The sequence below is a fragment of the Desmodus rotundus genome, chromosome 4, assembly GCF_022682495.2.
Source record: "Desmodus rotundus isolate HL8 chromosome 4, HLdesRot8A.1, whole genome shotgun sequence".
NCBI lineage: Eukaryota > Metazoa > Chordata > Mammalia > Chiroptera > Phyllostomidae > Desmodus > Desmodus rotundus.
Window position 1 is genome coordinate 156319642 of NC_071390.1, and position 26959 is coordinate 156346600.

Genomic DNA, 26959 nt, shown 5'->3' on the forward strand with positions numbered 1-26959 from the left:
TAACACTGGGAGAGGGCTAAGCCGAGAATCATTGGAGAAGCAGGTGCTAGAATCCCAAGGGAGTGTTAGGGGTCTGTCTGGGCTTGTCTCCGGTGGGGTGCTGGACCAGTTATGGTTCACCCATGCGATGAGCTCTGACTTAGCTTTAATAAAGAGAAAAGATCTGGTGAGGGACGTGAGTATGAGAAGACTTCATAGGAAGGCAGGCATGGAATCAGCTAACGGGGGGTGTAAGTTTCTCTTTGAAGACAGAAGGGCAGTAAGGAGCAGGGGGGAAAGGGTGCTGACATGAAATGTGTGCAAAGGTGCTGCATAATAATCAACATCTGTATACAAATGTAACTTTTAGGACACTTTATACACAGGATCCTGCTGAAATTCACAAAAAAGTTTGTGGAAGAGGCAATAGGTATAAAGTTTTTATTAGCATTTTAGAGAAGGGAAATAGAGACTAGAGGAAGTTAACTTACTCAAGGGTGTAGGAGGGACCTGACTATCTAATTCTCAGGCTCCAAAACCCGTGCTCTTTCAGCTATATTGGTGGGTGGGTCTCAAACAACATTCTGAAAGTCGCTAAAATTAGAGCGAATTCTATGTGATTCCAATTACATAAAGTTCAAGAAAAGATAAGATAGATGCGATAACAGAAATCAGAACAGTGCTTTCTACAGGTGGTTGAGATCGACTGGGAAAGGACATGGGGGAACTTTCTGTTCTATATCTTGATCAGGGTGTAGGTCACAGGCATGTACACCATTTTGAAAATGCATCAGATTGTAAATTTGGGAGCTGTGCATTTCATATAGATACTTTTCACTCCAATGAAATACGAATCAGCACCGCAAATACAGAACCTATTAAATAAATTCAAATTTTGAAATATTGATTTGAAGTTTATGTCTATCCACCTATAAGTATTAAGGTTCTAGTTTGTGTCCAGAACTAACTACTTCACAGAAAGTTCTTGAATCCATCATCCCAGCCATACTCTATAACAAAGCCCAGGCTCAAAACATAAAAATTAAACTCTGCAGTTATGATTCATACTTGAATTCTGCCAACAGCACAAATGAAGCACACGAAAACTAGTTGAGGGAAGCAGGCCCAGTGGGGGACATTGCCTGGCATGCTTGTCAGTAAATAGAAGCACTGTTTGCACTTGGCACAAGCTGCTTTTGTGGGGGCGGGGCATGGGGCAGACAAGGGCAGAAAAGCTGCTACTTTCATCACAATTCAGTCCACATCCTTCCAATTACCTGGGCCGGAATTCTTACCTAGTGAAAGTGGGTTGGGGCTGAGTAGCAGCTTCCAGAGGCTCCTTTATCTAGTCGGAAACTGCCACAGGGCCCAACATCCCCACCGACCACTGACTCCCTCACCTACTTATTCACATTTACTGCGTAGCCCAGTGATTTTTTTTTTTAAGTTTCAGATTCAAACTGATTAAATTCAAAACAAAACAAGGGAAGTTTTACCTGCAAACTGAATAGTACTGATAATTCTTTTTGAATAAAAACCCACTGGATACAGGCTATACTTACTCGCAGAGAAGGATTCCGTTTTCTAACCCTGTCCGAAAATCTTTATCGCCAAAGCTCCTGCCGGTTACTTGCTGGAAAAGAAAAAAAAAAAGAGAGCATAAATTTTTCATTTTTTCAATCAGCCAGCACAGAGATTATATACTTGTATATATTTACCAGCCTTGAAATAACTGGTAGCATTTTAAGAATGGCAAAAATGAGCTCTGAATTTCCTTCTCATGTGTACTTTTGCTTAGATCAGCTAATCTTAAATTTAGACCACTTCTTTGAAGGTCTCTTCCTATCTATTACCTTTAAAAATATCTGTTCTTCTTGATAAATATGTTACTTTTGGGGGTTTGGCCACAATAAGTCAAGTCCACAGCCTTTCATCCACACACTTTCAAAAAAGCCTGTAGGAAGTACCACCTAAGGATGAAGTATCTGTTTGTTAAAATGTTAAGGGGGCAGGAAGGGAAGAAAGACAGACCCATAATCTTGAGAGACTAACATTAAGACAGAGAGATTAAAGCTAATATCCACAGAAACATGATGTAAAAGAGGAAAATAAAAGCTGGGAAGGAATGAACTTCGACAGCACAGGACTAAGGGCCAATCTTGATGCCTCTCAGCAGCCCTTTGGCTTGGGCTGCAGGGCGTTCATTTGTTCATTTGTAAATGTTGTTTGATCATCTACAACACACCATGTAAATATGCATACTATGAACTCTAAAGCAACGTCTTAAATAGCAAATTAAAAAGTAACAGTTAATGAGCCAAGAAATGAGATTAAAAGAAATCACAAAACACTCTAACAATTTTAAAAAGGCATAAAAAATGGAGAAAGGAATACAGAACAGGTGGAATAAATAGAAAGTAAGTAGCAATACTGTAGACTTAAACCTAACCATATCAGTAAATGAATTAAATATAAATGGTCCAAATATCCCCAATTAAAAGACAGAGATTGACAGATTGGATAAAAAAAAAAAAAGCAAGATCCAACAATGTAATGCTTACGAGAAATGCACAAAATAGAAATACGTCAAAATATGAGAACAGAGTAAGATATACCATGCCAACACTAATCAAAAGAAAGTTGAGTAGTCACACTAACGTCAGACAAAGGAACTTTTAGAACAAAGAATATGTGAGGAATAGAGAAAGTCATTTCATAATGACAAAGGGTTTAGCTCATCAGGAAGACATAGCAATCCTAAATATTTTCACATCTAATTAATAAAAAAGCTTCAGAACTTCCAGCCAAGATGGAGGCATAGGTAGACATACTTTCCTTCCTCGTACAACCAAAAGCAGGACAACAACAAATTTTTTTTAAAAAGCAACCAGAACTGCCATAAAATTGAACTGTGTGAAAATCCGACAACCAAGGAGTTAAAGAAGAAACATTCATTCAGTCTGGTTGGAGGGGCAGAGACAGGCAGCCGGGGTGGAGAGGACTAACAGCAAGGTGACAGACTGGGCTGGGCGAGGCAGGGGCTGGTGGACTGGGCAGCCCCACATTTGCATGCGGATAAGCCGGGAGGGACAACTGTGGAGCAAGACAGACAGCGCAACCCAGGGTTCCAACACGGGAAACTAAAGTCTCAAAGCCTCTGGCTGTAAAAACCAGTGGGGATTGCAGCAGTGGTAGAAACTCCCAACCTCACAAGAGAGTTCGTTGGAGAGACCCACAGGATCCTAGAACATACACAAGCCCACCCACCCAGGAATCCGCACCAGAAGGGCCCAATTTGCTTGTGGGTAGCTGCAGAAACGACTGAAAGTGAGGGAGAGCCAAGCAAGCAGCATTGTTCCCTCTCAGACACCTCCCCCACATACAGCACCACAACACAGGGAAGTGGGTTGCCCCGCCCTGGCAAATACCTAAAGCTCTGCCCCTTACAATGTAACAGGTACACTGAGACAAAGAAATATGGCCCAAATGAATGAACAGATCAAAGCTCCAGAAAAAGAACTAAGTGGTGAGGAGATAACCGACCTATCAGATTCAGAGTTCAAAACAGTGGTAATCAGTAAGCTCACCCAAATGGTTGAGTATGGGTGCAAAACAGAGGAAGAAGTGACAGCTCTGCAAAGTGAAGTAAAGGAAAATGTACAGGGACCCAACAGTGAAGGAAAGGAAACCGGGACTCAAATCAACGGTTTGGAGCAGAAGGAAGAAATACACACTCAACCAGAACAGAATGAAGGAAAAAGAATTAAAAAACTTGAGGAGAGGCTTAGGAACCTCTGGGACAACTTTAAATCTTCCAATATCTGAATCATAGGGGTGTCAGAAGGAAAATAGGAAGAGCAAGAAATTGAAAACTTACTTGAAAAAATAATGAAGAACAACTTCCCCAATCTGGCAAAGGAAATAGACTTCTAGGAAGTCCAGGAAGCTCAGAGAGTCCCAAAGAAACTGGACCCACGGAGGAACACACCAAGAAACATCATAATTCAATTACCCAAGATTAAAGATAAGAAGAGAATCTTAAAAGCAGCAAGAAAAAAGGAGACAGTTGCCTACAAAGGAGTTCCCATTAGACTATCAGCTGGTTTCACAAAAGAAACCTTGCAGGCAAGAAGGGGCTGGAAAGAAGTATTCCAAGTCATGAAAGGCAAGGACTGACATCCAAGATTACTCTATCCAGCAAAGCTATCATTTAGAATGGGAGGGCAGATAAAGTGCTTCCCAGATAAGATCAAGTTAAAGGAGTTAATCATCACCAAGCCCTTATTATATGAAATGTTAAAGGGTCTTATCTAAGAAAAAGAAGAAAATCAAAACTATGAGTAGTAAAATAACAACAAACTCACAACTATCAACAACTGAACCTAAAAAAACAAAAAACTAAGCAAACAACTAGAACAGGAACAGAATCACAGAAATGGAGATCACATGGAGGGTTATCAGTGGGGAGTGGGAGGGGAGAGAATGTTGGAAAAGGCACAGGGAATAAGAAGCATAATTTGTAGTTACAAAATTGACAAAAGGGGGAGTTAAGGATAGTATGGGACATGGAGAAGCTGAAGAACTTATATGTACAACCCATGGACATGAACTAAGGGTGGGGAATGATGGTGGGAGGGCAGTGCAGGGCAGAGGGGAACAAAGGGGAGAAAAAAATGGGAGAACTGTAACAGCATGATTGATAAAATATACTTACAAAATAAAAAAATAAAAAAGCTTCAAAATACATAAGCCAAAATAGATAGACTTGTAAGGAGAAATAGACAAATTCACAACTGGAATCAAAGATTGAATATCTTTGAAAACACAGAATAAGCAGACAGAAAATCAAAAGCTTCAAGCTATATTAGACAAAATAGATGGACTTACAAGGAGAAATAGACAAATTTACAACTAGAGTCAAAGATTTAATATCTCTCTTTGAACTCAGATAGAATAAGCAGAAAATCAATCAGGATCATTCCTGTACACCAACAACGAAACTGCAGAAACACAAATCAGGAAAAAAATCCCATTCGATATAGCAACAAGAAAAATAAAGTACCTAGGAATAAACCTAACCAAGGAGGTAAAAGACCTGTACTCAGAAAACTACACAACACTGAAGAAAGAAATTAAGGAAGATACAAACAAATGGAAGCATGTACCATGTTCATGGATTGGAAGAATTAACATCATCAAAATGGCCATACTACCCAAAGCAATTTATAGATTCAATGCAATCCCTATTAGAGTACCCATGACATATTTCACAGATATAGAACAAACATTGCAGAAATTCATATGGAACCATATACAACCTCGAATAGCAGCAGCAATTTTGAGAAAGAAGGACAAAGCAGGAGGTATCACAATACCTGATATCAAACTGTATTACAAGGCCACGGTAATCAAAACAGCCTGGTACTGGCATAAAAACAGGCTCATAGACCAATGGAACAGAATAGAGAGCCCAGAAATAAACTCAAATCTATACGATCAATTAATATTTGACAAAGGAGGCAGGAGCATAAAATGGAGCAAAAACAGTCTCTTCAACAGATGGTGTTGGGAGATCTGGACAGCTACGTGCAAAAAAATGAAACTCGATCACCAACTTACGCCATACACGAAAATAAACTCAAGATGGATAAAAGACTTAAATATAAGCCGTAACACCATAAAAGTCCTTGAGGAAAACATTGGCAGGAAAATCTCAGACATTCCACGCAGCAACATCCTCACAGACACATCCCCTAAAGCAAGGGACATAAAGGAAAGAATAAACAAATGGGACCTCATCAAAATAAAAAGCTTCTGCATGGCTAAAGAAAACAGCACCAAATTACAAAGAGAACCAATAATATGGGAAAGCATATTTGCCAATGATACCTCAGACAAGGGCCTGATCTCCAAAATATATAAAGAACTCACACGACTCCACTCCAGGAAGACAAACAACCCAATTAAAAAATGGGCAAAGGACTTGAACAGACACTTCTCCAAGGAAGACATACAGAAGGCCCAGAGACATATGAAAAGATGCTCAGCATCACTAGCCATCAGAGAGATGCAAATTAAAACCACAATGAGGTATCATCTCACACCAGTCAGAATGGCCAACATAAACAAATCCACAAACAAATGTTGGAGAGGATGCGGAGAAAAGGGAACCCTCGTGCACTGTTGGTGGGAATGCAGACTGGTGAGGCCACTGTGGAAAACAATATGGAATTTCCTCAGAAAACTAAAAATGGAACTGCCCTTTGACCCAGTAATTCCGCTGCTGGGATTATACCCTAAGAACACTGAAACACCAATCCAAAAGAATCTGTGCACCCCAATGTTCATAGCAGCACAATTTACAATAGCCAAATACTGGAAGCAACCGAAGTGCCCATCAGCAAACGAGTGGATCCAAAAACTATGGTATATTTACACAATGGAATTCTACGCAGCAGAGAGAAAGAAGGAGCTTATACCCTTTGCAACAGCATGGATGAAACTGGAGAGCATTATGCTAAGTGAAATAAGCCAGGAAGTGAGGGACAAATACCATATGATCTCACCTTTAACTGGAACATAAGCAATAGAAGGAAAAAGCAAACAAAATATAACCAGAGACATTGAAGTTAAGAACAATGTAACAATAGCAAGGGCGGGGGTGGGGGGTGGGGGCGGGGACAGTGGGTAGAGGGGATTACAGGAACTACTATAAAGGACACATGAACAAATCCAAGGGGGAGGGTGGAGAGGGGGGAGGGAAGTGGGTTCACCTGGGGTGGGGTGAAGGGATGGGGGGAAAAGGCATACAACTGTAATTAAATAACAATAAATAAATTAAAAAAAAAAAAAAAAAAAAGAAAATCAATCAGGATAAAGAAGAGTTGAACAATGCTATCAACCAAGTTGACTTCATTGACATTTCTAGACTACTCCAACCTATTCTCCAACAGCAGAATACACATTTTTCTTCTTAATTTCACAATGAACACTTATTGAAATAGATTAATTTCTGGGTTAGAAAACAGGTCTCCACAAACTTAAGAGAATTCAGTTCATAAAAAAATATGTTACCTGACTGACCACAGTGGAATTAAATCAGAAACGAACAACATAAACATCGCGGAATAACCCACAAATAACTTTAAACTAAGTAGCACAATTCTATACAACCCACTGATTAGACAAGGAATCAAAAGAATTCAGAATGTATTCCGTAGTGAAAGAATATGGCAATATAAAAATGTATAGGAAGATGCTAAAGTAGTATTTGGGGAAACTGTATAACACAAAACATCTATAGCAGAAAAGATGATCTCAAATCAGTGAATTTTGCTTCCACCTTAAGCAAATTAAGCCCAAATTAAGCAGAAAAGGGGAAAAATTACTTTACATCAGAGTCAAAATCAATCAAACAGAAAAATCAAATTCATCCTATTAGGCCAATATTACCCCACTTCCAAAACCAGAAAAAGACATTACCAGACACACACACACACAGAGGAACTAGGTCAACATAGGTTATCTCTTCATGGTGGGAATCGGATGTGATTTTTATTTTCTTCTTTAAAATTTTCCCTATTTTTGCCTTGGCTGGTGTAGTTCAGTGGACTGAGCACTAGGCTGAGAACTGAAAGGTCCCTGGTTCGATTCCCAGTGAGGGTACATGCCTGGGTTGAGGGCCAGGTCCCCACTTCGGGGTGTGCAAAAGGCAACCAATACACATCCATGTTTCTCTCCCTCTTTTTCTCCTTCCTTTCCTGTCTCTCTGAAAATAAATAAAATCTTTAAAAAAATAATAAAAATTTTCCTATTTTCCTAAAACTTTCTACAATTAATACAATTTAATGAAACAGTATTTTGTTTGTTTGTTTGTCTGTCTGACTGTTTTCTAAAGAGCAGGCTAAGGAAACTAAGTGGCCCCAACTCTTCCTTTGAAACCAGAGTTCCAGTTCTATTATAAAACATCCTCATTGCCACTCCCACTAGAAAGGCAATTCACAAGCCAATAAAATGTATTGCCTGGAAAAGGAAGGAAGGAAGGAAGGAATGGTTGGAGGGAGGGAGGGAGGAAAATCCCTTTGTTAATGTCCTCTTTTTCTTATTTGAGAGAAGGTGAGAAAAAAATGAATAAAAATGTAGTTCTTTACTGTTTGCAAATATCTAGCTTTTTCCCAAAATAAAGACATTAAGAAAGATGCCATTTAAAAAGCTAAGATTTTTAAACATAGACTTTAAGCACCTTAATATTTTCTTTCCTGAATCTATTAGTCCTATTTGTATTCTCAAAACATCACTTACATTTTCTATAGAACTAACCTCATTCTCCAAGAAGTGATGAGGACGTTTTGAAAACACTTCCCCCCAGGTCTTTACATGTTTGTTAACAGTACTATGTTCTAGTGCAGATGGTGCTAACACTGAGAACCCAGCCAGTTTGGTTACATTTTTACAGAATCTCTGGCTAAGCTAACACAGGCCCATCTTCATTTATTAAGCAACGATGATAAACAAGGCCTAGACATAGCAATTCAAATCAGACATGATGACTGCATGCAGCAAGCTCCCAGACAGGTGAAGAAAGCAGATGTCTAAACTCTCACCATAAACAGAAGGTCACATAACTATTAAGGTTATAAGAAAATATCGGTGGTCCACAGACTACCTAAAAGGCCCATGTCCTATTTACAATTATCTTGCATATGATGCATCGGCAGTAACAAATTTCAAGTATAGTTGATTAATAATCCACTGTCAGCGTGCTCCTCAAAATCCTCCAAGATGTAGTTTGACTGAATTCAATTTCCCAGCCTCCCAATTCTGGAGACAGAAATAGCCACCGTGCATTTGGAGGAAGGCTCATTTCTGCCTGTTCCCCATCCTTTACTTCCTTCCCCTCTCTCCTGTGCCCATTGGGTCCCAGCACGGCTCCCACGGACCAAAGGCCACCCACTCTTTCAGGCTGAAGTCACTGAGTATAATAGAGGCACATGGATCTTGGTTAGGAAGGTCAACAGCTGAATACACTCCAGAAATTCAACAAGGTCCATGCCACTAAAATTTTGTCCTTAGACCAGCAACAGCAGCATCTTCGCCTAGAATTAATGGTAAAAAACAAACTCATTCCTCCCACCCTCCTCAAGACTTACTTAATCAGATCCAGCGTTTTAAAAAGAGTCCCACGTGATTCACAGGTGCAGTAAATTTTACGAAGCCCTGACCTAGCGTACTAAACTAAGCCTTCATTTGCAAATCCGAACAGGGGACCTTCCTTTGGAACTGGGATTTTGGATGACCTGTCTCAACAACCCCTCTCAGCAACATCTTTATGATGTGTTTACAATATCATATGTTAATATTTAACATATGATATTGTAAAGACTGCAATTACTGTTCCCGTTGTGACAGTATAATCCATTACTATAAAAAATGAAATAGCTGCCAAGAACCAACCACTACTGCCCAAGTTCATGAGCGGGGGAAGGGAATAGTGACCACCCAAGCTCTTCACTGACCTTCCCACCTGGATCCTGACTGATCGAGGATTCTCGGGAACCTTTCAGACAAGACACTGGCCAAGCCATCGCTTTGGGATCACCCTCCAAGGACACAGAGCAGAAGGGAAAATTAGCAGAGCTCTTAAAAAGCTCGTGAGATGGGCATCTGGGACATGGGGTGGGTGGGCAGAGAGCCCAGGTTCGGGAGCATTCAGGGGCTAGCAGGGACGAGCGGCACAAAATGGCAGGAGCTCTTTGTCATTCCCCCAAATTCTGCTCTCCACACCTTGCTGATCTTCACGCATCTGATCAATTAATCCTTGCAACTCTTTCCTTGCAACTGTTCACCTTAGTCATGCTTGACCCTGATCGATCACACCCAAGCATACACACCAACAAATCCTGTTGATACTCCCTTCAGAATTTAGCCGGAACCCAACCACCGCTCACTGCCTCCACTCTAGCACCTCGCTCCGTCATCTCACACCTCAGTAAGAGCCTCAACTGGCCCCACTGCTTCTGCCCTTGTCTCCCTTCCATCTATTCTCAGCACGGCAGCCAGAGTAATCCTGGAAAGTTAGATCCTGCCACCACACCACTCAAAACCCCCAATGCCTTTCCATCTCACAGCAAAAGCCAAAGTTCCTCCCGTTCCCTAAAGGTATTCGTCATAAAAACAAAGAAGCAAAACCCAAACAACAACAAAACACCAAAAAACTACTTGGAGTGCATGGACAAGACTATTAGATGACACCACGATTTGAAGAGTGGACATAATGACCTCACCACTCAAGGGATTCTCAGATGTCCTTATGGTGGCAATTACGTCACCAACTATGCCCTGTGTGTCAGGAAAGCCCATTATCAGGTTTTCCCCCTGCTTTATGGCTTAGGGTTAATTCCCTTTTGTGACTAACCAATATGTTTGTTGAAGGGCCATACGTCAAATTAAAACACTCAATGAATGGATGATTTATCAAAATCTTGATGGTTTCAAAGGAAAAGATTCCATGTAGCTTAGCAATTAAACCAAAAGCAGAAATGATGTGTTATCACACTATTTTATGCAAGTAATTACTGAGTAAGCTCATCTGTGTTTTGATTTTCTTCCCAGAGAACTAAAAGGTTATTATGTTTCTGAGTTGGTCTGCGTGAATGCATTGCTGTAAGCCATTCAAATAACTGAAATATGAAGGACTAACCAAAAACAGTCTGATAAAGAAAACCACACGACTTATGGTAACATCTTTAGGATGTGTTTATAATGTAACACACTGTATATCCCAATGCTACACTTCACTAATTATTTTGTTACCATTGTTTATTATAAAATTGCCATGAACAGGCAAAGACTGCCAAGAATCAGTCTCAGCCTGATAATTACCATTTAAACAAATTGTATTTCAGATATGTTTTCATTGAGCTTTTTTTTTTTTTAAAGCAATCTGGTGGATAAACTGCAGTCTACTAATAGGCTGAAGGCCTAAAGATTTTAACTATATAATTTTGGAAAACTTATTATAAAGATCTTAAGAGAAGAGTCTACTGGCTGGCAAAATACTGGTCCCTAGAGTCAAGCAATTGGAAAAAATACAAAAGTTTGTAGATTCTTTTACTTAACTTTTGAAAGTCATGGATATTTTCTCTCAACTGTATCATAACAGGTACACTTTTCAGGTGGTTGTAATTTCCTCTTCTAAACAGCAAATGAACATCACACCTCTTTAATTCACTGGAGATGGTTATTTGTCGCTCATTATGCTCACTTCTCTCCTGATCGTATGTGACTTATTTAACAAGAACATTTATGCATATTTTATACCTAACTTGTAAAATAAAGCAGAATGGAATTGCTCTTAATTTTCACATTTATTGAGAATAAATTCACTGCTATTTCTGTCTCCTTCATGGGGTTGCTAGAAAAAGCAAGTCAAGATTCTTTTTTTTTCCTTCAAAATTTAAAAGAAGATTTTATATAAGGCCAGCCCCAGGGTTTATCTTTATAACGTTTTAGCAATGAGTGCCAGAATGTTACATTAAAAAATAATTACATATTCTTGGTATACAATATTATACCAGTTTCAGGGGTAAAATGTAGTGATTCAACATTAATATACTTTATGATGTGATCACAACACTAAGTGCAGTACCCACCTGTCACCACTCAAAGTTATTACAATATCATTGACCATCTTCCCCTTCACCTTTTTTTCACCCATCTTCCCATCCCACTCCATGTGGGCAACCATCAGTTTGATCTGTTTTTATGAGTCTGTTTTCATTCTCTTTTGTTTGTTCCTTTGTTGTTTTTTTCCTCTTTTTATTGTTGCTCAAGTACAGTTGTCTCCATTTTCCCGCCCTCACTGATCCCAACCCCAGCCATCTCCACCCCCCGCCCTCAATCCTACTCCCCTTTGGCTCTGTCCATGTGTCCTTTATACACATTCTTTGATGACCCTTCCCCCGTTCCTCCCCATTACCCCTCCCACCTCCCCTCTGGTCACTGTCAGTTTGTTCTTTATTTCAATGTCTCTGGTCCTATTTTGCTTGCTTGTTTGTTGTGTTGACTAGGTTCCACTTACAGGTGAGATCATGTGGTATTTATCTTTCACCGCCCGGCTTATTTCACTTAGCATAATGCTCTCCAGTTCCATCTATGCTGTTATAAAGGGTAGGAGCTCCTTCTTTCTGCTGCGTAGTATTCCGTTATGTAAATGTACCATAGGTTTTTCATCCACTCATTTGCTGATGGGATCACAAATCAAGAATATATTGAAACTTTTTGTAAACAATTATAAATCATACTCATCTGAGCCAGAATTAGCAATCGACCAATCAATCATCTACTGAATATCTATATCATGCCAGGCAGTGTAATAGGTATAAGACCAAAATAACAAGATCTGGAGCCTACCCAGTAAGAATCCACAATCCAGGGGAAAGATAAAACATTACAATACAGTAGGTGTTGACAGAGAAATACGGACAGAGATCTGTGGGAGCATGGAGGAAGCGATTAACACAAATTGCACGACTGAAGAAAGACTTGAATGATAACAGTTCACATTCACCTACCAACTACCGTATGTCTTCTCTGTTCTAAATGCTTGCCGCATTTTAACTGATTTAATCCTCATAACAACCAAGGTGGGTCCAATTATTATTATGTCCATTTTAAAGTTAAGGAAACCTAGACACAGAGAGGTTAAGTAACTTGTGCAAGAACACAGAGCAAGTCCGTAGCAGAGCCTGGTCTCACCCCAGGTAGTGTGACTACAGAGTTCATGTTCCTAAACATGATTCCGTGCAGCATCTGAGCAACGGAACGAACTCTCGTTCCCCACGGCAGTCAGAGAAAGCCTCAGAGGAGCTGACATTTGAGTCGGTTCTGAAGGATAGGAAGGGATTCCCCAAAGGCAAGAGATAAAGTAGGGCACTCCAGGTAGACACAAAGACCTGTACAAAGGTTTCTTTGAGCAAAGAGGAAAAGTTCTAAGGGCTGAGCACAGGGAGCAGGCAGGGTGGGACCGGGAGAGTGGTAGGAAATGAAGTACCAAATAGGCGCAGCCCCGATGATAAAGAACCTGTGTGTTAGAACTACGGCTTGTTCTTGACTCTGAAATAAAGCAGGTAACCCAGAAGATGGTAGGAGAAGGATTCTGCCAAGCATTCTCCCCATGCTCCTCTATCTCCCCATTCCTAAAGAGAGAATCCCAGAATGACTTTTGCTTGGCGCTCATAATCACTTCCTCCTGACCTTCCCACCGCCACGTTACAGCAACGGCCTCACTATTGGGATCACAGTACTACTGAGACCACCGGGCCGACCTCCCGTCAGGACCACAACCCCAACCCTGCGCGTCTCGCTCTATATACCATGGCTGCACTTGTCTTTTCGTTCTTTCCGGCCAGCTCAAAAGGAAAGCATATACTTTCTCTTTCCTCTATCAAGGTGCTGCCTCTATCTCAGCCTTACCTCTCCGTTCATGGCATCCTTCATCTCTCTGCTGATAGCATAGTGAGTCCCCTCTTTTCCTAAAAACCCTAATTCAATCCAGCCCCTTTCACCACTATCCTTCCTGCCACAGTCCACACCCCCTCTGTCAGTACACTGTACCCATTCCCCTTATCTTCACTGCTCAGCCAACCAAAAAGCTGCCCTCTTTTAATTCACTGAAAATTCTTAAAGGGTTAAGAGTCGAGACCCTTGATTTTGTCTCTGAGCTCCACCAGCATAAGCCAAGTCATAAGCAGATTAATGAACTTCCACCAACCCTCAGCTTCCCTACTTACAAACGGTAATTGTATCTACTCCAGGTCTGCATGAAGAGTAAATGAGCTGGTGTGTGTCAAGCCCTCCCCCAGTGCCTGACCCGTAGGAAGAGCTCAATAAATTTCACTGTCAATTTTGGCAGCAGTGTTAGAATTGTCATAGATTTCATCCTTGATTTCTCTCCTTCCAATATTCTCTGCAGGTGCTTCCTCCCCAACGCCATGCTTTACTGGTTCTGTCAAATTCCAGTATCGCCCACTGTCCAACCTAAGAGACGTTTTCTCCTCTGACCTGAACCAAGGTCTCAGCAGCAGGACCGTCAACCACTCCCTCCTTTTCTGTCGCTTGCCTCTCCCAGGCTCCTTGCCCCTTCAGACTCTCCTGGCTTTCCCCTGACTGCATTCAACAAATTCTCCTTTCCCTGCTGACGGGTCCTTATACCTCATTCACTTCCTAACATAAAACATGGTTCTTTCTTCTCTTTCATTTTTCCTTTGTTCTCTCTCCAACCACACATTCCCCTTCCCTGGATAGTCCCATACCCTTAAATAACTTATGTATGATAACTCATACATTTTTATGAATTTAAATCTCTTGCCTTTAAATATCTTGTATAAATATATAGTAACTCACACATGCTTTAAAATACAGCCCTGATCCTTCTTCCCTGAAGTCCAGAATCAAATATCCAATTTCTCACTCGACATCTCCACTTGGATACCTAACAACTAGTTCACATTTAAGGGCAAAACAAAATTCATGACGTCTGTCTGCTGACCCAAACTTGTTCCATTTCCCTGGTCTTCTTCATATCAGTGAGGGGCATCACCATCTCCACCGCCAATAACACAGAGATGCTTTCAAGCCATCGGGAAGAGCACGGTCCCTCCCTCCAAGTGTTTGAGATCTGTCCTTTTCCCTCTGTCTCTGCACAACCCCACCGTCCTAGCCTCCGTCACCTCTCAGCAGGGTAACTGAGGCAGCCGCCTCCGTGGCCGCCCTGCTTCCACTCTGGCCCCTGCACAAGTCGTCTCACACACAGCCTCCAGGAATCTTTCTACAGATCCATCTCGTGTCCCTTCTGCCCACATGAGAAGAGTCCAAGTATATTCTCAAACTCTTCGTTTTACAGATGAGATAAGTAACGTCCTGCACATTAAGAGACTTGCTCCAGGTCATGCTGTCAGCAAGGAAGACTAGAATCAGGTCTCCCTTCACCCACGCCGGGGCTTCACTGCCCCCAACACTGCCTTCTGAAGGCACTTCTTCTGGTGGCACTTCTGGTGCTACACCTTCTGCAACAACAATAGCTCCTTATATCTATTCAGTTTGGCTTGGCAAAGAAACAGCACAGAAGTCCAGGCCTGTTATCAGACCATGATCCTCCGCAGCACTAGCTCTGAGTGCTTACTAGTGAGGATAATAGAATGCAATCTGCAGAATCCATTTATATTTTCATCATGTCATCAGAAAACCAGAAGGCGCTGTTTATAGCCACACATTGACAGACTCCACTAAAAAGGGAAAGAATCTAATTAAGAATACAGGCAATGCTCACAAGCACCCTGGGAGCAGTAAATCCTCTGATGCAGCCATTGTACGCTCTGGACACAGAAAGTGGGTCAGTCCCGCAGCATGCGAGCGGGTTTAACAGGAACTGTGGCTGCACATCCTCAAGCTGTTCTTGCCTCACAAAGAGACAGCACAGCAGCTGCGGCGACAGTCGGACGACAGTCACAGGGAGCTTTAACACAACGTAAGTGTTAGCGACTGATTGGAGAGCAAAGAGAAAGAAGAGTCCAGAAAGAAAGTGGAGTAGTTCTGGGCTATGTGTGTTTTCTCCATTTCGAGGAGCAGAGACATGCTCCAGCCACGGTGTGATTTTTACCTGGGTATCATGTCGCTCCATAAACACTTCAGTTCTGGGCTACTTTTGGCAAATCAGTGTATGGAACCATAGTCCTCAGCGCCGTGAGATATAAAACTTTTGAAGGAGGCAAATGGGGACCCGAATTTCGGGTCTGACACCGAGGAGCCATGTGACAGCGGACAAATGCCTCATCTCCCTGAGCCTGCTCCCTCGTCTTTGAAAGATGGTTGTAGGTGGCTGTGTTACGAGGTCGTTAGAGGTTGGGAATCCTGAGTGGAAACGTCTAGTAGGACGTTTACTACTGACTGGAACGTTATTACTTTCCCCCCCACGCTTCATGGTTGCAATATTTCTCAGAAACACTGCTTAAGGGAAAGGAGGTAGAGTTGAGGCAGGTTTGCCACGGCACCGGTGGCGCTGGGTGTGTGAGTGCCGGGTACACAATCCCACACGCTGTCCAGCTGAAATGAGACCATGAGGAAACAACTGTGCACATTCAGAATGTGACATATTTTATAAGAAAATTGGCATTCAAAATGCCAATACTGTAACAAAAACGGGAGGGTTGCTATTCTAAAATAAGAAACTTAAGAGATGTAACAACCAGGGAGACCCCACACGCTCACCCCCACGGAGAATGAGAGGCTGGGGAGTTGAGGAGAACACCTTCCTCTCCACCACACTCGTCCCCTCAGGACCTCTTTGCTTGCTGCTGACTCTACCTGGAATATTCTCCCTTCAGATGAGTGATGTAGAAGCTGGTGGTGCCACTGTCTTCCTGCGTCTGGGGGCTGTGGTTTTGCCCAAGAAGTTACCTCGAAGATGGCTGTCTAGGTAAACACAGCTCACCTCCCTGCACAACCACATCAAAATTACAACTAAACTACAGAACAACCATCACTCAGAACCTGCAGAAATCGAGTTAAATTGAGATCCTGCAACCACGGAATTAAAGAAGAAATCACATCTATCCAGACTGGCAGGTAGAGCGGAGATGCAGGGATGCAGAAGGGCTGGTCCCTCACCCACATGTGGCAGATAAAAAGCGGGAGGGATATCTCAGGACTGAGGAGTCCCAGCCCCACACCAGGCCCCACAGCCTAGGGTTCCAGTGCCTGGAAGATAAGTCCCTGTGGCTTCTGTCTGTAAAAACCAGTGGAGATTTAATTGATAGAAGAAACGGCTTGATTCTCAGGCAGTTCCTCCTAAAGGGTCCACACACAGACTTACTCAGACTTACTCCCACGGAGCTCCAGCACCAGGGCAGCAGCTTGAAAGGCACCAGTGGTGTACAGGGAAGAACGGAAGTGTCTGGCACCAGGGCATGAACTGGGGGACAGCTTTCTCCAAGATAGAGCTGCTGGCAGATGCCATTGCTCCTCTTCTGAGCCCTTTCCCCACGAGGGCATGGCAGACACCATATCTGAGACTCCATCAACCAGGCTCACACTGTTTGCCCCACCCTGGTGATTCCCTGAGACTCTGTTCCACCCAACTAATGGGCCCACTCAAGCGGTTAGCAGTGGCTTATCCATATGTATGACTTGTCTTAGCCCATGCTTCTGATCTTCCTAAATCCTCTCAACAAGCAGCAGATGGCCTCAGTGAGCCCGCATACCTTGCTAAGTGGTCCCAGGCCCAGCACTAGCAGCAGCTGGCCTTAGTTCACAGCTTGGCCTCACCAGGGCACCCCCAAGCCCAGGACAAGAAGCATCCAGATGCAGATTGCTTTATAGTTTATGCCAAGTGGCCCCAGGCAGAATACAAGTGGGCTCCAGAGCCCTGCTGAAGTAAGCCCTGCTCTGTGGAGTGGGCCCCTGCACAGCTGATCCTCCACAGAGGGTAACCGTTGGTGTTCAGTGGTCACAGCCAGTCCTTGTAGATGACTGGCCTGGGTAACTCCCTCCCATTGACTGACCAATAGCAACCCAGGCTCAACTACAAGAGGGGGTACTCAGCCCACACGAAGGGCACACCTCGAGCACCCAGCTTGGGTAATAAGGGAGGCTGTGCCACTGGACCCCAGAGGACACCAACTACATTAGGCCATGCTACCAACACAGGGAGTCACAGCAGCTCTACCTAACACATAGAAACAAACACAGGGAAGCTGCCAAAACAAGGAGACAAAGAAGCATGGCCCAGATGAAACAACAGATCGAAACTCCAGAAAAAGAACTAAACAAAATGGAGATAAGCAATCTTTCTGATGCAGAGTTGAAAACACTAGTTATAAGGATGCTCAAGAAACTGAATGAGTATATCAACAGCATAAAAAGCATCCAGTCAGAAATGAAGGACACACTGATTCAAATAAAGAACAATTTACAGGAGAAAACAATAGAGTGTATGAAGCCAAGAATCAAATCAAATGTCTGGAACATAGGAAAGTAAAAACCAACCAACCAGAACATCAAGAAGAAAAAGAATGCAAAAAAGTGAGGATAGCATAAGGAGCCTGTGGGACAACTTCAAGCCTACCAACATTTGCATTATAGGGGTGCCAGAAGGAGAAGAAAAAGAGCAAGAAATTGGTGATCTGTTTGAAAAAATAATGGAGGAAATCTTCCCTAATTTGGTGAAGGAAATAGACATACAAGTCCAAGAAGCACTGAGAGTCCCAAACAAGATGGACTGAAAGAGGCCTACACCAAGGCACATCATAATAAAGATGACAAAGGTTAAAGATAGAGAATCTTAAAAGCATCAAGAGAAAAGCAGTAGTTACCTATAAGGGAGTTCCCATAAGCCTGTCAGCTGATTTCTCAAAAGATACTTTGCAGGCTAGGAGGGATTCAAAGTGATGAAAAGCATAGATCTACAACCAAGATTACTCTATCCAGAAAGCTATCATTTAGAATCAAAGGGCAGATAAAGAGCTTCCCAGACAAGAAAAAGCTAAAGGAGTTTATCACCACCCAAACACTACTATATGAAATGTTAAAGGGACTTATTTAAGAAAAAGAAGATCAAAACTATGAACAATAAAATGGCAATGATTACATACCTATCGATAATTCAATCTAAAAAACAAACTAATCAAATCAAACAGAAGAGAAACAGAATCATAGGTATGGAGAACATGTTGAGGGCAGCCAGATGCGAGGAGAGATGGGGGAAATATGTGAAAAGGTGAAGGGATTAAAAAGCACATATTGGCAGTTACAGAATAGTCATGGTCACGGGGATGTAAAGTACAGCACAGGAAATGGAGAAGCCAAAGAACGTATATGCATGACCCATGGACATGAACAAGGGTGTGGGGATTGCCTGAGGGAGTGGGGGTACTGAGTGGAGGGGGCCAAAGGGGGAAAATTGGGACAAGTATAATAGCATAATCAATGAAATATAATTTTAAAGAAAGAGATATAACAACTGACTGCATTGGATTCTCCTTAATAAAATCTTAGTTTAAAAGAAACTTTACAGATGACCTTTTAGGTGCAATTGCAGAATCTGAATACACACTGGTCATTTGATAATATTAGGGCTCCACTTTATCAACAGTGACAATGACATGGTGGTTATGTAGGAGAATGTTCTTTGGAAATACGCACCAAAGTATTTAGAGGGAAAGGGGTCTCATGTCTGTAATTTATTTTTAAATAGTTGCAAAAATACTAAGGGTATGTGTGAATGTGTGTATGTATACGTGTACATGTGTAAGAAGTAAATAAATAGAAAAAGTTAACAATTATTGAAACTAGGTGACAGGTGTGTGTATTACCTTGGTTCAGGTCCTTCCTCCCTTCATTCCTTCTTTGCCTCCTTTTAAATGTTTCAAAATATTCATAATAAAATGTCGTCTGGGGCCAGGACTGAAAGTCATTCAGCAGTCCAGATAAAGTGCTCAGGTCAACCTGTCCAGTTCCTCCTCATTTATTTCTAGGAGCATTTGCTCATATTTGTTTTCACTGAAGACAGTCACTTACCAGTTCACTATCAGTCATTTTATTTGTATTCAACCCATTCCCTCAACTGCTTGCCACACAGAAACGGCACTTTCCAGCCATCAGACCAACATGACGTTAGTTAGCGCTGAGGGTGGGAAGGAAGGAAGGGTCAAGCCCCTTGGCTTCCTGATTTGGGGCAAAGAACTGGAACTAGAGGCTCTGCCAAGTACACACAGTCCAGTGACAGCTGTAGAGCTGTCTGAAGAACTGATCGATTTCACCATTTGATATTCTAATAACTGAATAATTTTTAGCTAAGAATCCAAAGTAACCATGAAACCATTGTATTCACCACTACTTGGCATTTTAAAAGGCATCTGAGTCAAATTAAAAAGCTACCAGAATTCACCCAAACAAGTTATTAGATTACCAAACAAAAATAAACCATGGTGAAATGCTCACGATACAGATAGGACGATGACGTTTTAGACGGCCTAGCCTTTCAAAGCTGGTGTGACTGGAGCAATACCACTAGGAAGGAAAGCAAGGAAGCGGTCAAGGTAAGATGAGGAGAGTGACTTTCAGAAGGAGGGGAGGAGTTATAATTGGGCCCAGGATGGGGCGCCAGGGTGGTCAAATTTTACCTCTGGATCTACTTCTTGATACAGTGATTCCAAGACTGTTCACCTTAAATAATAAACTAAGCTATGTATTTGTTTTATGTGGCTTTCTATAACTGAGTTATATTTTACAGTTAAAAATATTTTAAAGGGAGGGCAGCAAATATATAGGTTAACCTCCATAGTGGCTCAACCTCACTTTTTTTCTCTCATTAGTAACTAAAGCCATTTCCATTTGTTTTACTCAGAAAAGACTTTGTAGTGAGAAAACACTACTGTTAAAAGGTTTTTCATTCCAATGTAGCAGAAATACGCTTCCATCTAATAATATTCCTATGGTCCACTACCAAAATGGTAGCCGGTATCCACACATGCCCACTGCCTAGTATATTTCAAAACAAACATGTGAATATGGGACACAGGAGCCTATCATCTAAAAGACCCATCATCTTCGGAGACTTTGTCATTTAAATGGCCCCAGGAGGGGTCGGGAATGGCCACAGTGCCCCTCACTCCCATGTTCTGTCAACGGTTCTTTTGTTTGAATCACACAGTTGTCTAGCGGCACCTTGCCAGGACTGGTAAGAGGCCAAAAGTCAAGATAACCTGGTTCTAGTCACAGTTCTGCTAATAACCAAGGGCTTCCAGCAAATCACTTCACTTCTGTAAGTCTCAGAGAGCTCTGCTCAAATCTAGACTCTCCGAATCCTTCCACCCTAGCCTCCCACCTGGAAATTTTGGTGCTAACAGGACAGCATTTTTACTGAACCTTAATTGACTCATTTACTCCTCAGCTTCCCAGTGTGGGAGTCAAGCTACCACGGCTGGTCACAAAGATTGTGCCCCGGGACAAGGGCACCCAGTCGAGGACACAAGTTATGGCTAAAAGCTAGCCTGAGCTCCCTTGTCAAACCATGCAAACTCTCCTAAAGAAAGAGTTCCGTTTTCCTAATTTACACAAAGCCACTCTCTCTACTCCTTGTACCCATGCCCACACAGCCACTCTGAGATGTCTTTCTGAGTTTATGCAAAGGTGCTCAGTGGGCTACCAGAGGCCCTGCTATGAGTACCATTATTATCCCTGGCAACCAGATAAACTGAAATACAGACCATTAAGTAACTGGCCCGAGTTCATATAGCTAGTGGGTGGCAGAGCCAGGACTCTAAGCGGCCCAGTCTGGCTCCTGACCCATGTTCTTAACCAGTACGCTATGTTGCCTAACTACATCTGTGTCCCTCTGATCTCCCCCTGTTATCAGTTGCATTGTAAATAAAGATCTGACTTCCCACTGCCTGTGCCACCTCTCTCTTCAATGTGTCTTTTCCTTAAACTATGGCATAGAAAATAAACCCCCAAATCCAGAAATATGTCAAAATTCTGTACATTTATTATCAATTCACTCAATGCTACGGCAGTGAACTATTAACAACCTTCGTGATGTCACTGGATTTTTATCTCTATATTTTAGTCATCACAAATATCCAAAGAATCCAAATTAAAATAATCCTACATACACCGGGACCCTCCATAGAACGAAAAGTAAATATCCATTAACAGGGTGTGAAGGAGACAAAAAGAAAGGAAGATACGATGTCTCATTAAGGCCAACAGGCATTTCTACAACAAAGTATTTCCCTACCTATTTTCCTCTGGTTCTTTAAACTCACAAATAATGTGTTATGGCAGAAAATCTGTTCTTCTGGCTGGTCTGTGATGAAGACAGCAGGTGGTAATCCCAGTGCACTCAAATGCCACTCACTGGGCCTCACTGACACTGCAGTGTGGTAGCTGTCCCATCCCCCTCCTCCCCCCGCCCCCCTCCCCACTGCCTGCACTGAGGAAGTGGCTGCCATCTGGGTTTTGACCCGAGTGAACACTGCTCAGCTTTGTACCCAAGACCTAGCCCTCCTCACCTCTCCCTGCATGATGCGCACCTCGGCAAGGAGGGGCCCAGTGTTCGGGGTGCCACAAAGAACAGTGTAACCCTGGACTACAGAGAAAGAAAAAGCAGGAAGGCCAGTCTTTTTGAACCTAATAGGTGGAAGCCATGTTATGCCAAAAACAAAACCAAGCCAACAACGGGACCTTCTGCCCACACATCAACTTGAAATACTTTATTTACAAAAAGGGAAGAAGAAAAAAAGGAAAAAGTTTGAAAAGGTAACTGTGTTATTGTTAGAACAAGTGCTACGTTCTAATAGGTCCTTGGTTTTATTTTTAAAACCCTTTATAATCAAGTCATCTTGTGAGATGGCATAGCACCAAAGGTTCTGCTAAATGCTTAACCACTGGCTCTCACTGAAGGCGGATGGGAGCCGTCGTGCAGCCAATCTTCGTGGTGTAAAAACTCCCACCACTGGCGAGTTCAAGCTCACCCGGATGTCACTGACCACAGAATGAGGAGGAGACGCGCACAGAGTTCTCTCCTGGGCCGTGAACTGGCTCCAAAACACCACTGCGGACTTGCACTCTGTATTACATATACCTCAGGTCCCTGAATAACATTGTGTCTTGTGTCATTCAGTGTCGTTTCATTATAACAGTGATGGCATGCCGTAGGTACTTGACTCTCGTTTATAGCAGTTAGCCTATGAGAAACTTGGTTTCACTACACGTTGTTTTGCTTAGAGTGGCAGAACCTATCCACAATGTGCAGTGAGAACTCGCTGTACATCATGAGGCTAACAGCTTAAATGCAAGGTTTCCAGTGTATTATAATTTCTGAATATCCATGACATGGGGGATTCATCAAATAATCATTGAAAACAAAGCATGTAACTATGGAAACATTTAAATGCTTCTAAACTTTCACGTACTCTTGTTCATAAACAGTCAGCATCTTACAGAAGAAAGACATAGCTACTATGCTGATAGAAACCTGTGATGCTTTCAGATGGCTTTTTCCAATCTCCTGGCTAAGGAAGCAAAAGGTCTCTACTAAATTCCTGAAAATTGGAGCAGTAATCATAATCTAAAGAACAGACTTTTCCTCCAGCACTTAAAATCAAATCTAAAAACTTTCCTTTTGTCCTCCCGAAGTAAATATTTCCTAGTTATGGAATATGCTCAGGTTCTCAAAAGCTTGTACCCTCTCTAGTCCTCAATTTGAGAACATATTTCTTCCTCCTCCCCTTAGTGGAGAGCCAAGAATTATATATACCAAAGCTTATGGTTGTCACTAATTCATTCTAGTGCACAGTGATGTCATTTATAACTGCCATAGCCTTTTAGAGGACGAGGGGGAGACACAGCCCACTTCCAACATCGGGACACCAACTGCCCAGACGAGAGCGTGGACTGCACCGCTCAGGAGGCACTGCGCACACAGAACCAGCAAAGCGGACCAGCGGCTCTCCTACCGCTGGCTGACACAGAGCTGCTGTTTGCGGAAGGAAGGGGGAGGGGGGGGCGGGCGGGGACTAATGCTGCGTGCAACAATCAAGAGCTCTGTTCTTTCTGTCTTTCTTTGTTTCCTTCTTTCTTTCTTCTTTAATTGCTAGGACACCTGCTGCCTCAGTGTCTTCAGCCTCATCCATTATGCCATGTGTCAGTGGTGATGGGACCAGGATATGCCACCGCACACGATGACAAACCTGTGGAAAGACAAAGGAACAGACCCGACATTTCAAGGAACAGCAGTAAAAGATCCACACATGTCCTCTGCCCACTCTGGGTAGTGACAGACAGGTCCTTCAAAGATTCACTCACCCCAGAATTTATCGAGTCGCCATTTGATGGCATTGGGAGGAGTGAACACGCAAAGACAATACTAGTTCTTCCGATTATGTCCTTTGGGGATTAAATTATTGTTTCACGGGAATTACCCTTCACATTTACTCTTTGGCCCACCCCAGAGAGGAAATTCAGAAGCATTTCCCAAAGTGTCCTGCAGAACCCTAGTTCCACAGGATGTTAAGCGATGTGATGTGGAAAACAGGCTCCATGGTCCAGTAAGTCTGGAGAATGCTGTGGGTTTTTTTTTTTTTAATATGGTGTTTCTTTTCCCTTCGACTTTGAGCTACTCTGAGCCAATATGCCAATGTGCACTGAGATCCTCCAGGGGGGTAAAATAGTGTTTCCCAGTGCGTCTAACCAAGACCTGTTTTCGAGGGAAGTCTCTGGTGGGTGGGACCAGCCTTCAGGGAAACTTGCGTGGGGAAACTTTCTGCAGAGCTGGCTAACTCCTTGCCTGGGGGGACGAATAGCTCTTCACATATGTCGTTTGGCCTTTACCATACCAGATTGCTTGGTACTTTCAATAATTTTAATAAGCTGCCATGATTTAAAAACCAGAAAACTAATATTTAAACAACAACAACACTTGTTTTATTGCTTCTCCTGAAAAAAAAAAGTGGACTAATGGGGCACATCGTGCCCACAAACTTGCCTTCTCTGTGATTATTGTAAACCATAAATTTAAAAAATAAACCGTGTAGGGCATCTAGTTTGCAGTGAAGTTAAGGAAAGAAAACTTACACGTGCACTCACTTGTGTATAAATGTTCAGAGATGTGAAACTGGGCAAGTGGGAGTGGGACAGTAAGAGGTTTTCTGAACAGGCGGGATGAGCTCTGATTGCTGGGCAGAAAGGAGGGATGCATGCAGAGCTAAAGGAAATGCCAAGAACACAAGCACAGACTGGAATCAAGTCATAAAAATAAATCATAGGCTGCTTTGAAACATAGGCACAAACATACTTCATATTTGCAATTTAACTGAGGAGCATAGCAGTTAGGAATTTTAGCAATTAAGTAGCTCTGAGCCATAGATAAGGTCAAATCAAGCCATTTGGCCATTACATACAGGCTCTAAGAGGACACACACTAGATATTTCTTAGCTATATGACTAACTAATTCCCAAAACAATTTCCATCAAACACCAGGTGAAAAAGCAATTACAACAAAATCCTCACCAGTTCCACAGACCTGTAATAGCAGGGCCTCCAAGAACCAGTAAACCAGTTCGAAATAGTTCTGAAACCTCAGAGATCCTATTACTAAGAAGCATAAATAGATTTTCAAGTGCTCACTTTGAAATATTAAGCATTGTTCCACCTGTATATTTCCACCATCCTAGAACATTTATTAAAAATCAGTTCGAAGTGAGTCAGCTTCTAAAATAAAGTTTCACCTTGCCTGAAGTCACGATGCACAGCTGTTTAACTTCACCACAATGTAAAAAACAATAAATAAATAAATAATATTTTCTTAGTAAGGTTATATTTAACTATGGTAAGAGCTCAAAAACGTGCTTCTTAATCTGAGTTAAGATCAAACTGTTACTGTTCTCTTATTTCTATTATTTTTCACATAATGACTCTTCCAAGATTTGTACTAACAATTCAAAACCCAAACTCTTAGACTTAGTGTTCTACCTACATTCTCAAAATAATGCCTTGCATCCTCAGACACAAAAGAGATTACTCTTTAAAATCCTGGGAGCTACCAGAATCTTCCCCAGCCTCAGCACTCTTTTTTTTTTTTACCTTGAAGCAAGAACTGCCTCTCCTTTCTGAGTAAACCCTTCCAACACAAGCCTTTGCTCCTGCTTCCTCTTGCTCTGATCTTCATCCCTCACTCCTTGTTGAACTACTGACCAAGCTGGGCGATCTTCAGAATACCACATTGCATATGGCAGTCTTGATTCAAATACTTTTAAATGTTTCCTACTTCCTTGAGCTCAAGCCCTAACCACTTGGACTGCTGAACAAGCAATCTGCTGTAAGAGTTGTCTCTTGTGTGAAGTGACCACAGATATCCATGCCTCTTTGCATTTGCTCATGCCACCGACCTATCTGAAACGCCTTCACTCCTTACTTATGTCCAATTCCACGTTCAAATTTCAAGATACAAATATAAGATTTCCCCAAAGTACCCACTAGCCTCTATATCCCTTAATAAGCCAAATTTATCTCCAACTCCCAAAGCACTTACTGTCTTTTATAACTGAAATAGACAATCTAGAGTTAAATCCTACCTCCACCATTAACTAGCTATGTAGCTCTTTTCTTACCCGTAAGAGGGGAAATGATAGCACTGATCTTAGGTTGGGGATAAATGAGATTATGTATATTGAGAGCACATGAAAATTGTTAGTATAATTTACCTTGAATTATTATTAATATCTCTGGGTTTTGTCCCTGTGTCCCTGAGTAGATTCATTCATTCAACAATTATTTACAGAGCACATATTCTGTGCCTAATAATGTTCTAGACGCCAAGGACTGTGGCACCATTTAGTAGACAAGACAGATAATAAACAACATAACATACAATATAATATAAGATAGTGATGAGAGCAATGAAGAAAAATAAAGTAAAACAAGGGAATAAAAAGTGGCAAAGAACAGATTGCCACTTGAGATGTCTTAGATTGGAAATGATCGTCCAAGGAGGTGACACATAATCAGCTCTGAATGAAGGAGGTAGTGAGTGATGCTCATTTCTATGGGGAAAGCATTCCAGGCAGAGAAACGCAGGTTTAAGGTCCACAGGTGGGTGTGAGCATGGAACATCTGGTAAAGAAAAAGGCAAGTAGAGCTGAAGTGGAGCCAATAAGAGTGACAGGGTGACGAGATGAGGGCTGAGAGGCCGCCAATAGCTTTACAGGTCGTAATCAGGACCTCGGAACTTACTCTCAGTGCCGTTCAAAGCCACTGAAAAGGGAGTTTTGACCTGGGAAATGATGTGATCTGATTAACATTTTAAAATATTAGTCTGGACCTTGTCTGAAGAATCAACCTGGGAGTGCAGGTAGGAAAGACGGGGGACAGGAAGACCATTCGGGACACAATGGCGTAGTCTAAGTGAGAAAGATGGTAGCTTGG

General features: G+C 42.1%; 1 protein-coding gene across 12 annotated transcripts in view; it reads right to left on the reverse strand.

Annotated features, from left to right (window-relative positions):
- The window catches only part of LIMCH1 (LIM and calponin homology domains 1), a 312399-nt gene that overhangs the window by 187533 nt on the left and 97907 nt on the right, over positions 1–26959 (reverse strand). For all 12 annotated transcript variants that reach the window (XM_045182628.3, XM_045182624.3, XM_045182625.3 and 9 more), the window contains exon 2: positions 1542–1612. In XM_045182628.3, the coding sequence (XP_045038563.2) occupies positions 1542–1612 (71 nt within the window). The remainder of the gene's footprint in view (positions 1–1541; positions 1613–26959) is intronic.